Source organism: Geotrypetes seraphini, chromosome 18 (genome assembly GCF_902459505.1).
Source record: "Geotrypetes seraphini chromosome 18, aGeoSer1.1, whole genome shotgun sequence".
Taxonomy (NCBI): domain Eukaryota; kingdom Metazoa; phylum Chordata; class Amphibia; order Gymnophiona; family Dermophiidae; genus Geotrypetes; species Geotrypetes seraphini.
Window position 1 is genome coordinate 40,795,064 of NC_047101.1, and position 14,794 is coordinate 40,809,857.

The window sequence follows — 14,794 nt, forward strand, 5'->3', positions numbered from 1 at the left end:
GAATTATTTTGTAGTGGTCCAATCAGAGCTATGAGGGGCCGCTGAAAAGTTCTCAGTCCAACCAAGAAAGTTGGGGCAGTCTCTGTGGGGGGCTATACACTTAGCCCAGCGATTATTTTTTTTCCACTTTTTCCCTTCCAAATTTTTCCAACGGAACAAAAAAAAAGTGGCCAATCACTGGACTAAGTATATAGCTGGATGGACACTGCCCCAGCGCTGTTGGCTGGGTTGAGAACTTTTCAACGACCCTCGTATCATAAAATGCATATACAGTGGTACTTTGGTTTGCGAGTAACCCGGTTTGCGAGTGTTTTGCAAGACGAGCAAAACACTCAGCAAACTTTTGACTCGCAAACTGAGCACTGCCCCGATCAACGAGCACTTACAGTCCAGGAAGCGCTGCTTCGGGGGATTCCTCTTCCGTCTTCCGGCCAGCCTTCTACATCGGGTGCCTTCCGCAGGTTGGAGGACCTCTCTCTGGGCCTGCGCGGCCGGGTGCTGTCCCGCCTGCGTGTTGCGTGCGACATGCACAGCGTCAATCATCGGTGTTGTGCGCGGCGTGCGGGTGGGGTGGCGCTCGGCTGCGTGGGCTCGGGTGGGGGCTCTCCAGCATGCGGGGGGGCATTCGACGTGGAGGGCTGGCCGGCGGATGGAGGAGGCATCCCTCTGAAGCGGCACTGCGGGGTTCTCCGGCAGCTGGCATCCCCCCCCCCCCGAAGCGGCACTGTGGGGTTCTTCTTCAGATGACCGACGGAGGAGACGGCGCTGCAGCACCCGGCACCTGACAGGTATAGACCCCGGGTTCTAGAACAAATCGTTGCTGTTGCCACTGTTTTCTATGGGGAACTTTGTTTTGATAAACGAGCATTTTGGATTACGAGCATGCTCCTGGAACGGATTATGCTCGTAATCCCAGTAGGGGTATGAGAATATTGGGCTAATGAGTAATGCCTCATCTAATCACTAGTTGAGAAATTCAGGACATATCTAAACACAGCTTATTTTGGCATCCAACCTTTAGTTTGGATTGAAAAGAGATCCCTGTAAATGGTGAACATCATACCGACAGACACTAGTTAAATTTTAACTGTATCATATCAACTACCCAAGGTCAACATGCAGTATACACTGCTGTGCCAGAAAGACTGGCTTCAGGCCCCTTTTATGACCAAGTATATTACATAATCTTCTAAAACTGTAAATTTTTTGAAAACATTCAAAGCCCAAAGCAGCCTTAATTTGGCATTTCTTTCCATGTGCAATGCTAACCATTGAACCATTCTCCCAGCAGTGACAGTGTTGGCATTTAAGGATCATGGTTTTGATATACCGTCATCTTGTGGTAAAGCCGATGTGGTTTGCACAATATATATACAGGTACTTTTCCTGCCCCTAGTGGGCTCACAATCTAAGCTTTTATATCCAGGGCAATGGAGTAAGTGACTTTCTCAGGGTCACAAGGAGCCACAGCGGGAATTGATCCCGGCGCCCCTGGTTCTTAATCACTAATCTACTCCTCCCCTCCTTAGAGTTCATTCCTTAGGCTACTCATCCACTTACCCCCCCCTTTACAAACATGTAGCGTGGGTTTTAGCGCCGGCAGCGGCAGTAACTGCTCGGACGCTCTTAGAATTCCTCTAAGCGTCGGAGCAGTTACCACCGCTGCCGGCGCTAAAACCCACGCTATGCGTCGGTAAAGGAGGGGGTTAGTTCTTTATGTGCTCCTGAAATGTTGCACACAGCAGCATCTTGATCTTTATGAAGATTAAATAAGGATAGAAGAACAAATAAGAGTCCCATAGGGATGCACCCCACAGCAATGAGAAGGGGGGGGGAGGGTCAGGATTCTGTGAGACCTTAGCTTACTTTTTTCCTTACGGCTGATATTTTTGCATTAAAACTGGTGCACTAGATCTAATAGATGCTGGCATTGTAGATTAGAAATTGGGACGTTAGACCACTTGATTTTTTTTGTCCCTGTGTAACTGCTTTTTGGAAACGAATTTGGCCCCAAATTAATAAATGATTAGAAAACCATGTAGGACTCTCATATGACACTATATTATTTGGTACAGCAATGAGAACTCAGAGTCCGATTTCTGCAAATAATAACAAATTGTTATTAATATTGACAGGGGTCGCCATGCAACAAATTACTCAAAATTGGAAAGATTATACTAAATTAAATTATACATTTTGGTGGAATTCAGTTTGTTACATATATAAGATGGAAAAGATGATAGCGTTACAACAAGGGAATATTCATAATTTTAAAAAAATATGGGGGCCATTGACTAATTATTCTAATGATCAGACATTTTAGCACATGAGTAGAATATATATGGGGTTGGGGTGGGAAATGTATATCATATGGAATAGGAATATGAATAAAAAGGGGGGTATTTAATTTATCATATAAGAATAATTGATTGTATATACAAGTGAAATGTGAAAATTGTTTTCATTATGTTTAATTCACTTGTTGTAAGATTCAAAAATGAATAAAGATTTTTAAAAAATAAAACTGGTGCCATGATGGGAGGGAAATGGACCGCGGTGGTTGGTGATGAGGAAGCTGCTAGTGAGGCAGAGAGGAGAGAGAAAGGACCACGTGGGGAGAAAATCAGTATTAGAAGCATGGCTGACCTACTATGACACGATAGTATTGACATGTAGCATGAGAGAACATAGCACGGTAGTCATGGAACAGCAAACATTGTGTAGCAGACATAGCGTGAGAAATCGTAGCAGGGTCGACATAGTATGGCAAGTGTAATGCAAGGCATAGTGTACTCTCCGCAGAACCCTCAACAGAATACTTCTAAATCTCCCTTCCACAAAAATCTGCAATACAAACGTGTTTTCCATTCCATGCTCGCCTTTCTAGGCGTAAAGACTTGAAATGACCAGGACGGAACCTAACGACACCATATTCCGGAAGATACTGAAAACTCATCTATTTGACGCCTAGGGGGTCCTTTTATCAAGCTGCGGTAGGGGGTTAACACGCGTAATACCACACGTTAGAACGCCTGCATTGAGCAGGCGTTAGTTTTTTAGCCGGCTGCGGGGGTTAGCACGTGATGAAATGTCCGACGCGCTAACCCCGCTAGCGTGGCTTGATAAAAGGACCCCCTAATCACTTGTATTCTCTTCTCCTCCTGTATCTTCCTGCCCTCCATTGTCCTCCCTACCCTCTTCTAACCCCTTCCTCTGTAATGTCGCCAAGAGCTTGAATAGGTATAAAGCCAAAAAATTTGATCATGTTTCACCCCTACTTAAGATAGCACACTGGCTTCCGGTAGTACATCGCATATTATATAAACAATGTTTGCTCACCTTTAAAGCTATAGAATACAAAACTCCAGCCTTTATATATAGACTTTTGATACCTTATACCACTTCTAGATCTCTTAGATCTCAAGACCAACACCTATTAGCAATTCCATCACTAAAAGTTATTAACACAAGACGTAGCACAATCTTTTCAATAACAGCCCTTCAAACCTGGAACAACCTCCCACTTTACCTAAGACAAGAAAAAAACCTGTCAAAATTTAAGTCTGAACTAAAAAGTTTTCTATTTATAGATGCTTTTAACGACTAAATCCTTCATATTCTTAATTTAAGTATTAGGCCAAATGTCTTCGTTCCCCCTTCCTAATGTTTTTCCCTTGAATTTAATGTTTTTAATAGCGATTGTAACCATTAAATAATTTTCCTTCTGTTTCATTATAGTTTGTAGTAATTACCTCAAAAATTGTATTGTAATTTGTATACATAAGTTTATTATTTTTTAATTTAATTATAGTATGTACGTTACCAAAAACTCTTATTTACTTGTACATCGCCTTGAATTTTGAATAGGCGATAAATCAAAATATTTAATAAACTTGGAAACTTGGAATAGGTATGTGCGACGCACAAATGGAAGCAATAAATAAATAAATAATGTGGAAGATGCGACATATAGTATAGTAGAGAGAGAAAAGGTGACAGTGTGACAAAGTAGGGCAAAGCGCTGCATGATAAAACATGGCATGATTAGACTTGGTACAGAGAATGGAGGGTTCCTGCATAGTGGAGGCTATGCATTATACCACTGGAGGGTAGGGCATTTATATGATGGGCAATATAAATAATAATAGCTTTATTTATATCCCGTCATACCTTTTCAGTTCAATATGGTTTATTTATTCAATTTTCTATACCGTTCTCCCAGGAGAGCTTGGAACAGTTTACATGAATTTATTCAGGTACTCAAGCATTTTCCCCTGTCTGTCCCGGTGGGCTCACAATCTATCTAATGGACCTGGGCCAATGGGGGGATTAAGCGACTTGCCCAGGGTCACAAGGAGCAGTGTGGGTTTGAATCAACAACCCCAGGGTGTTGAGGCTGTAGCTTTAACCACTGCACCACACTCTCCCCGCCTACAACAAGAGATGCTATAAGGACAGCGAAGTTACGTCAGTTAGATTTGGGAAGGTGTGGAAGACAGTTGACTGAACGGGGTGGTAGAGTAGGAAGAAGGAGCGTATAAGAAGAGGTAAGAGTTGAGCGGAATTGAAGGATCGGATAAATTTGCTGAATAAGTGGGTTTTTAGTGATTTTCTGAATGAATGGTATGTTGGTGCGTTCAGGATTATAAGAACATAAGAACATAAGCAATGCCTCTGCTGGGTCAGACCTGAGGTCCATCATGCCCAGCAGTCCGCTCACGCGGCGGCCCAACAGGTCCAGGACCTGTGCAGTAATCCTCTATTTATACCCCTCTATCCCCTTTTCCAGCAGGAAATTGTCCAATCCTTTCTTAAACCCCTGTACTGTACTCTGCCCTATTACTCCCTCTGGAAGCGCATTCCAGGTGTCCACCACTCGTTGGGTAAAGAAGAACTTCCTAGCATTCGTTTTAAATCTGTCCCCTTTCAACTTTTCCAAGTGTCCTCTTGTTCTTTTATTTTTTGAAAGTGTGAAGAATCTGTCCCTCTCTACTCTCTCTATGCCCTTCATGATCTTATAAGTCTCTATCATATCCCCTCTAAGTCTCCTCTTCTCCAGGGAAAAGAGACCCAGTTTCTCCAATCTCTCAGCGTATGAGAGGTTTTCCATCCCTTTTATCAAGCCTTTTATTAGGTTGCTTAAGGTATTGTTCCAAATCCCTGCTTGAAAGGAGTGTCCTGTTGAGGAATCTTTTGAATTTGCATCCTCTGGGAGAAGGAAATTACATTACATTACATTGATGTCTTCTATCCCGCCAATACAACAAGAAATTAGCCTGGGCATTCCCAGGGAGATTACAAGTTGATAGCTATAATATGCGTCGGGATCTGGGAATGGTTGATACAGTTTGATATGTGAGCAGTAATGTTCTGAGAGAGGTGGAGTTTGTCCTGAAGGGTGAGGTAAAGTGCGACAGCACATGGCACGGTAGGGCGAAGCACATCAGCGTTTGAGACTCTTGTTTCAGTAAAAATGGATGGAAAATGGCATTGTTGTGAATGCAGGAAATTTTGTATAAGGAAAGAGTAGAGAGAACTCTAAATCACAACTAAAGTCCACTCTCTTCTGGAGTCAGGGAGGCAACGAAGGACCATAAACACAGAAAAACCAAGGAAAGCAAGCAAGGTGAAGAGAAAAAAAAGACCTCGGTTCAAGCCTCGAAAGACTTGTGCTTAGCGAAACGGGGTTCTCCCGTAGGGATTTGAGGCTTTAGTCTGTTTCTCATACAGCCAGACGAAGAACAGCACAACATAAGTGGCGATTTTGTGATTTTTGCGTTGTTAAAGTGTTGGCTACGTGTATGGGATTTTGTGACACTATTTGAAAGACTCATAGTAACATAGTAACATAGTAGATGACGGCAGATAAAGACCCGAATGGTCCATCCAGTCTGCCCAACCTGATTCAATATAAATTTTTTTTTTTTTTCTTCTTAGCTATTTCTGGGCGAGAATCCAAAGCTTTACCCGGTACTGTGCTTGGGTTCCAACTGCCGCAATCTCTGTTAAGACTTACTCCAGCCCATCTACACCCTCCCAGCCATTGAAGCCCTCCCCAGCCCATCCTCCACCAAACGGCCATACACAGACACAGATCGTGCAAGTCTGCCCAGTAACTGGCCTAGTTCAATCTTTAATATTATTTTCTGATTCTAAATCTTCTGTGTTCATCCCACGCTTCTTTGAACTCAGTCACAGTTTTACTCTCCACCACCTCTCTCGGGAGCGCATTCCAGGCATCCACCACCCTCTCCGTAAAGTAGAATTTCCTAACATTGCCTTTGAATCTACCACCCCTCAACCTCAAATTATGTCCTCTGGTTTTACCATTTTCCTTTCTCTGGAAAAGATTTTGTTCTACGTTAATACCCTTTAAGTATTTGAACGTCTGAATCATATCTCCCCTGTCTCTCCTTTCCTCTAGGGTATACATATTCAGGTCTGCAGTTCTTGGTGTCTGGTGAGGAGGGGACCTATGCATTGTTATAATACAATAGCAGGTGGAGTTGTTTTATGACCTATGACTGTTATGGGATCACTTGTACTTGTACTAATACAGTAAACCCCCACAAATTTGCGGTTCGCGAAACTCGGTAATTTGCTGTATTTTCCGACCACCACTTCCTTATACTAAAGTCATGGTTACACCAATCAGGAGCTGCTTTGACATGCTATCTGGTGTGTCAAAGCAGCTCCCGATTGGTGTAGCCTGACTTTAGTATAAGGAACGGAACTCCCGCGAATTTCGAGGCAGTACTGTATATATATTTGTGTTTTAGTGTTCCCTTGTCTTTGGAGGCTTGAACTGAAGTTTTTTTTCATCCACCTTGCTTGTTTCCCTTTATTTTCCTATGTTTATGGTCCTTCATTGCCTCCCTGACTCCAGAAGAGAGTGGACTTTATTTGTAATTTATTGTTGTGAATGCCCGTGAATGATCTATGTAATTCAGAATTGGAAAATTAAAAATAAACCCCGGTGGTTTACAACTGTCTAAAAGGTCATGCACAGTAAACTCTCACAGGGATATTAACATAGCGGTGTTCTTTCATGATTTGTACCGACTTTTTCATACATAAGCACTTGCTAAGCACGATGACTTTTCTCTTGGATACTAAGCAAAGAGTTTCAGGGATTGCAGGTAACTTACCAGTGTCTGATTTGCAGATACCATTGTAGAATTAGTGTCATCCCCTCTAATTGGAACCAGTGGCATGGTACCAAATTTTTGTTTTGAAAGGTCCGAGGAAGAGCGACGCCTCAAAATCACAGGTCGGAGGTCATCATGCTATAAAAAAACATAGATAGCTTCTGATTTTTAAGTATCAACACATTTTCTGTACAAATTTACAGGACTAGGGGGTCAATATTCAGTATGGTTTAAATGAGCAGGAGAGGCTCCTTCCCACTTAAACCATGCTGAGCAGGCCAGACACTGATATTCAGTGGCACTTCACTGGTTAGTGCCTTTGAATACCAGATCTGATCACCATGACATTGCCTGGTGAATGCTGGGATGATCTGTGGCTATAGCATGAGTGGAATTGGCGTTAACTGGTTGGCACTAATATTTAGTCCGCTAACTGGATAAGTAAGCACAGAAAGTTAGGGCAATAAAAACGCCTTCTCCCTCTATCTAAACCAGGGGTAGGGAACTCCGGTCCTCGAGAGCCGTATTCCAGTCATGTTTTCAGGATTTCCCCAATGAATATGCATGAGATCTATTTGCATGCACTGCTTTCAATGCATATTCATTGGGGAAATCCTGAAAATCCGACTGGAATACGGCTCTCGAGGACTGGAGTTCCCTACCCCTGAACTAAACATTTCCACCCCCCTTTTTTCTGACAGAATTTAAAAATAAATGTGACCACAGACTTCCCCCCACCAGAATTTTAAATTGTGCAGCAAAAGCACCTTCTTCCGCCAGCTAATTGGTGAGGTAAGATCTCCTTCGGCTAAACCAGTAGTTCCCAAATCTGTCCTTGGGGACCCCCAGCCAGTCAGGTTTTCAAGATATCCCTAATGAATATGCATGAGAGAGATTTGCATACCTGTCACTTCCATTATATGCAAATCTCTCTCATGCATATTCATTAGGGATATCTTGAAAACCTGACTGGCTGGGGGTCCCCCAGGACAGGTTTGGGAACCACTGGGCTAAAACCATGCTGACTCTGTCCCATTAAATCATGTTTGTCTATGTATTCCGTCAAACAATGCATTCAGCACTTAACTATTCTCTAAGTGAAAAAAATATTTCCTCCTACTGGTTTTAAAAGTATTTCCCTGTAGCTTCGAGTGTCCTCTAGACTTTGTAATTTTTGATGGAGTGAAAAATTGATCCACTTCTACCCGTTCTACTCCACTCAGGATATTGTAGACTTCAATCTAACGGCAGGTCGGCAATTTCATGTTTGAGTTCTTTTAGTACTCTGGGATGATTTGCAGTATGTCATCCAGTCCAGGTAATTTATCACTTTTTAACTTGTCGATTTACTTAGTACATCTTCCAGAATCACGGAGATTTCTTTCAGTTCCTCCGCACCGTCACCCTTAAACCCATTTCTGGTTCAGGTAGATCTCATTCTTCTGCTCGCCAACTCCTTGGCTCCTTATTCAGGACTTCTTGCCTCAGCTGAGAATCGCAGGTTTCTTTGAAAAGATTCCCTTCTTCCTCTTTGCACCCCAACACCACCTCTTGTTTTCTCTCTTGTCTTCTTTTCTGGGGTCCCAATACTCCCAAACCCCAGACTTAGGCAAACCCCAGACTCTAGTAAATTTCCACAGTTCCAATCTTCTTTTCCCTAAAGGTTGTTCACTCTGATTCTCCACTCTAATTTAACACTCATTAAGGCAAGTGACTTCCAAGACTGGCAAGCCATTTGTCTTCAGACGTTCTTTCCCTGTTCCTGTATGTAATATTTTACCCTCCACGGATGCATTAAAAGGTATAAAAATTCCTTATTTCCAAAATACCACCATATAAAGGTTTTAGTAATCTATTACTTTTCCCTGTTGGCTCTCTCCACTGGGATGTGGCTAACTACATCTACATATAGAGGACATTGAACAGTTGAGCATTTGAAACACTGAAGCCATTATAAAAATCATCGGATCATTTTGAGACATAAGTCACACACACTTGGCCGGGTGCCCCATTTGCACATACAACTTAACTGAATAATGAGCCAATTAGTGCTCGAATTAACCTTTGTGCCTAACATAATAAATTTAAATGTTTCTAAATTAATTTTTTATGTTACATTTTCTTCTTTGATATATCCAACTTATGTAACCACCTAGAACCGAAAGGCATTTGCACGGTATACAAATAAGAACTTATGTTATAACTGGCTTCTTAATAAGCAATTAGGATTAATTGTTTTTAATTTGAATGTATGTGTGTAAATTTAGGCACGAGATCCACACCTAAAATTTACATGCGGGGTCAAGGCGCAGAAATGGGAGATTATGGGCGCATCAGGAGCGTTCCTCAAAGCTACACATGTAATTATAGAATAAGCAGCATCCGTGACTAATTTTAGGCACTAAGGTTTGCACCATGTTTCCGTTGGTGGAAATGGATGCACCTTTAAAGTTAAGCGCAGGTTGGAAACGAAAACTCTTATTCCTGCATACCTGGAACCCCTTATCTGCAATCTTTGCCTTCTAGAGCAGTGTTCTTCAACCACCGGTCCATGGACCAGTGCCAGTCCACAGAAATTTCCTGCCGGCCCACAAGGCCAGCACGTGCATCAGGCCCAAAACAGTGTTCTTCAACCGCCAGTCCACGGTGCGATCGATGCGGTGTTATCTTCGAGCCAGTTCCCTCTTCCTCACTGATTCAGTGCACAAAGCCACGGGCATTGGCTCCTACAGGCATCCTGCGCCTGAACTGGACGCCTTCTCTCTGACGTTGTAACGTCAGAGGGAAGGCTTCCAGATGAGGCACAGGATGTGCAAGGTGCAATTAGTACTATTATGGGGGCGGGGTCTGGGGTGGAGATTGGGTAGAGATGGGTGGGGTCTGGCCTACGACTTAGCCCAGTGTTCTTCAACCACCGGTCCACGGACCGATGCCGGTCCACAGAATAATTATTTTATTTCTGCCGGTCCATAGGTGTAAAAAGGTTGAAAAACACTGTTCTAGAGGACACAGTCTGTTATTAAACAACTTAAAATAGTATTCAGTGGTAGCTTCTCCTGTGTATTAGCTGAGGGGGATGTGAGGCTCATGTGGTTTTAAATATGGTGGGCTGAGGGAGGGTAGGGGTAGACTGGTCATTTATTTATTTAAAAAATTTTTTTATACCGTTTACAAAAAAAATAAATCTAAATGGTTTACCGGTACATCAATTAAAACATACATAAGATAAAAATAAATCATATAAAATCTACCTAATTAAATAATTTTTTCTCTTCAAATGTCAACTAATAAATCGCAAGATTACTATAGCAAACATGCCCCCTCCTTTACTAACGCCTAGCACAGGTTTTTAGTAGTGGCGGTAATTGCTCCGACGATCATAGAAATTCTATGAGTGTCGGAGCAGTTACTGCCACTGCCGGCGCTAAAACCCACGCTACGTATTATTAAAGGAGGGGGGGGGATGGTTAAGCAGATTCTTTTCTTCAAATGCCGAGTAATAAATCACAAAAATGAAGTAAAGGGAGGTAGGGGAAGGGGGTATTGTTGATATACCTGTGGTGGGGGAGGGATTCCGTTTAGTGTTGGTTTGCTGTTGTATTAGTAAGATTGGCATTCATATGATGCTGTGATGCCTTAATAAAAACAGATTTGAACATAAAGTTAGGCGCAGGTCTCAGACTAAAGTGCTAATCTATAAACCGTAACTAACTTTTAGTGTAGTTTAAAGAAGACTACTCAGTGATATTTTTTTCTATGTCAATTTCTTTAGGCTCTATACTAGAGAATGACGCGGGGACAAATTTGATCCTGTCCCTGTCCCTGTGAGTTCTTTTCTTGTCCCTGCCCCATTCCTGCAAGCTTCATCCTCACCTTCAAAAGCCTCAAATACTTTAAAATCATAAGTGCTTGATGCTTGTGCGGTTAAAGCAGAGCTTACAGGAATGGGACCAGGACAGTGACAAAACTCGCAGGGAAGGGACGGGGAAATTTGAGTTCCAGCAGGGACAGGGACAAATTTGTCCTTGTGTCATTCTCTGCCTTTATATAGAATTCAGTGCTGTATAAATACTGTATACCCAAATAGCTCACTTTTTCTCTATATCAAGAAGTTTGCCAAGGACGGCCACCAGGTTGATCTCGGGGCTCAAGGGTCTCTCGTATGAAGAGAGACTGAACAAATTGCAGCTCTACACTCTCGAGGAACGTAGGGAGAGGGGAGACATGATCGAAACATTTAAGTACCTCACGGGACGTGTCGAAGTGGAAGATGATATTTTCTTTCTCAAGGGACCCTCGGCCACAAGAGGGCACCCGCTGAAACTCAGGGGCGGAAACTTTCATGGCGACACCAGAAAGTATTTCTTCACAGAGAGAGTGGTTGATCATTGGAACAAGCTTCCAGTGCAGGTGATCGAGGCAGACAGCGTGCCAGACTTTAAGAATAAATGGGATACCCATGTGGGATCCCTACGAGGGTCAAGATAAAGAAATTGGGTCATTAGGGCATAGACAGGGGGTGGGTAAGCAGAGTGGGCAGACTTGATGGGCTGTAGCCCTTTTCTGCCGTCATCTTCTATGTTTCTATGATGGGTCATTTGGCCTTTATCTGCCATCATGTTTCTATGTTTCTATAATCAGAAAGTTCTATGACATCACAATGCAGGTGTAAAGAGTCTTAGCCTATAGGAAGAGGAGATGCAAATGTTAAGAGCTTTAGCCAATAGGGAGAGGAGGAGAGAGTGGCTGCTGCAGACACCAGAAAGTATTTCTTCACAGAGAGAGTGGTTGATCATTGGAACAAGCTTCCAGTGCAGGTGATCGAGGCAGACAGCGTGCCAGACTTTAAGAATAAATGGGATGCCCATGTGGGATCCCTATGAGGGTCAAGATCAGGAAATTGGGTCATTAGGGCATAGACAGGGGGTGGGTAAGCAGAGTGGGCAGACTTGATGGGCTGTAGCCCTTTTCTGCCATCATCTTCTATGTTTCTATGATGGGTCATTTGGCCTTTATCTGCCATCATGTTTCTATGTTTCTATAATCAGAAAGTTCTATGACATCACAATGCAGGTGTAAAGAGCCTTAGCCTATAGGAAGAGGAGATGCAAATGTTAAGAGCTTTAGCCAATAGGGAGAGGAGGAGAGAGTGGCTGCTGCAGACACCAGAAAGTATTTCTTCACAGAGAGAGTGGTTGATCATTGGAACAAGCTTCCAGTGCAGGTGATCGAGGCAGACAGTGTGCCAGACTTTAAGAATAAATGGGATGCCCATGTGGGATCCCTATGAGGGTCAAGATCAGGAAATTGGGTCATTAGGGCATAGACAGGGGGTGGGTAAGCAGAGTGGGCAGACTTGATGGGCTGTAGCCCTTTTCTGCCATCATCTTCTATGTTTCTATGATGGGTCATTTGGCCTTTATCTGCCATCATGTTTCTATGTTTCTATAATCAGAAAGTTCTATGACATCACAATGCAGGTGTAAAGAGCCTTAGCCTATAGGAAGAGGAGATGCAAATGTTAAGAGCCTTAGCCAATAGGGAGAGGAGGAGAGAGTGGCTGCTGCAGACACCAGAAAGTATTTCTTCACAGAGAGAGTGGTTGATCATTGGAACAAGCTTCCAGTGCAGGTGATCGAGGCAGACAGTGTGCCAGACTTTAAGAATAAATGGGATGCCCATGTGGGATCCCTATGAGGGTCAAGATCAGGAAATTGGGTCATTAGGGCATAGACAGGGGGTGGGTAAGCAGAGTGGGCAGACTTGATGGGCTGTAGCCCTTTTCTGCCATCATCTTCTATGTTTCTATGATGGGTCATTTGGCCTTTATCTGCCATCATGTTTCTATGTTTCTATAATCAGAAAGTTCTATGACATCACAATGCAGGTGTAAAGAGCCTTAGCCTATAGGAAGAGGAGATGCAAATGTTAAGAGCCTTAGCCAATAGGGAGAGGAGGAGAGAGTGGCTGCTGCAGACACCAGAAAGTATTTCTTCACAGAGAGAGTGGTTGATCATTGGAACAAGCTTCCAGTGCAGGTGATCGAGGCAGACAGCGTGCCAGACTTTAAGAATAAATGGGATGCCCATGTGGGATCCCTATGAGGGTCAAGATCAGGAAATTGGGTCATTAGGGCATAGACAGGGGGTGGGTAAGCAGAGTGGGCAGACTTGATGGGCTGTAGCCCTTTTCTGCCATCATCTTCTATGTTTCTATGATGGGTCATTTGGCCTTTATCTGCCATCATGTTTCTATGTTTCTATAATCAGAAAGTTCTATGACATCACAATGCAGGTGTAAAGAGCCTTAGCCTATAGGAAGAGGAGATGCAAATGTTAAGAGCCTTAGCCAATAGGGAGAGGAGGAGAGAGTGGCTGCTGCAGACACCAGAAAGTATTTCTTCACAGAGAGAGTGGTTGATCATTGGAACAAGCTTCCAGTGCAGGTGATCGAGGCAGACTTTAAGAATAAATGGGATACCCATGTGGGATCCCTACGAGGGTCAAGATAAGGAAATTGGGTCATTAGGGCATAGACAGGGGGTGGGTAAGCAGAGTGGGCAGACTTGATGGGCTGTAGCCCTTTTCTGCCGTCATCTTCTATGTTTCTATGATGGGTCATTTGGCCTTTATCTGCCATCATGTTTCTATGTTTCTATAATCAGAAAGTTCTATGACATCACAATGCAGGTGTAAAGAGCCTTAGCCTATAGGAAGAGGAGATGCAAATGTTAAGAGCCTTAGCCAATAGGGAGAGGAGGAGAGAGTGGCTGCTGCAGACACCAGAAAGTATTTCTTCACAGAGAGAGTGGTTGATCATTGGAACAAGCTTCCAGTGCAGGTGATCGAGGCAGACAGCGTGCCAGACTTTAAGAATAAATGGGATGCCCATGTGGGATCCCTATGAGGGTCAAGATCAGGAAATTGGGTCATTAGGGCATAGACAGGGGGTGGGTAAGCAGAGTGGGCAGACTTGATGGGCTGTAGCCCTTTTCTGCCATCATCTTCTATGTTTCTATGATGGGTCATTTGGCCTTTATCTGCCATCATGTTTCTATGTTTCTATAATCAGAAAGTTCTATGACATCACAATGCAGGTGTAAAGAGCCTTAGCCTATAGGAAGAGGAGATGCAAATGTTAAGAGCCTTAGCCAATAGGGAGAGGAGGAGAGAGTGGCTGCTGCAGACACCAGAAAGTATTTCTTCACAGAGAGAGTGGTTGATCATTGGAACAAGCTTCCAGTGCAGGTGATCGAGGCAGACAGCGTGCCAGACTTTAAGAAGAAATGGGATACCCATGTGGGATCCCTACGAGGGTCAAGATAAGGAAATTGGGTCATTAGGGCATAGACAGGGGGTGGGTAAGCAGAGTGGGCAGACTTGATGGGCTGTAGCCCTTTTCTGCCGTCATCTTCTATGTTTCTATGATGGGTCATTTGGCCTTTATCTGCCATCATGTTTCTATGTTTCTATAATCAGAAAGTTCTATGACATCACAATGCAGGTGTAAAGAGCCTTAGCCTATAGGAAGAGGAGATGCAAATGTTAAGAGCCTTAGCCAATAGGGAGAGGAGGAGAGAGTGGCTGCTGCAGACACCAGAAAGTATTTCTTCACAGAGAGAGTGGTTGATCATTGGAACAAGCTTC

General features: G+C 43.4%; 1 protein-coding gene across 7 annotated transcripts in view; it reads right to left on the minus strand.

Moving 5' to 3' along the window:
* ARAP3 (ArfGAP with RhoGAP domain, ankyrin repeat and PH domain 3) overlaps positions 1-14,794 on the minus strand; it is a 293,655-nt gene that overhangs the window by 7,248 nt on the left and 271,613 nt on the right. For 6 of the 7 annotated variants that reach the window (XM_033926806.1, XM_033926807.1, XM_033926811.1 and 3 more), the window contains one exon: positions 7,149-7,286. In XM_033926806.1, coding sequence (XP_033782697.1) covers positions 7,149-7,286 — 138 coding nt within the window. Of the gene's footprint in view, positions 1-7,148; positions 7,287-10,703; positions 10,784-14,794 lie in introns of those variants that run through there. The other variant, XM_033926812.1, reaches the window with a different exon arrangement.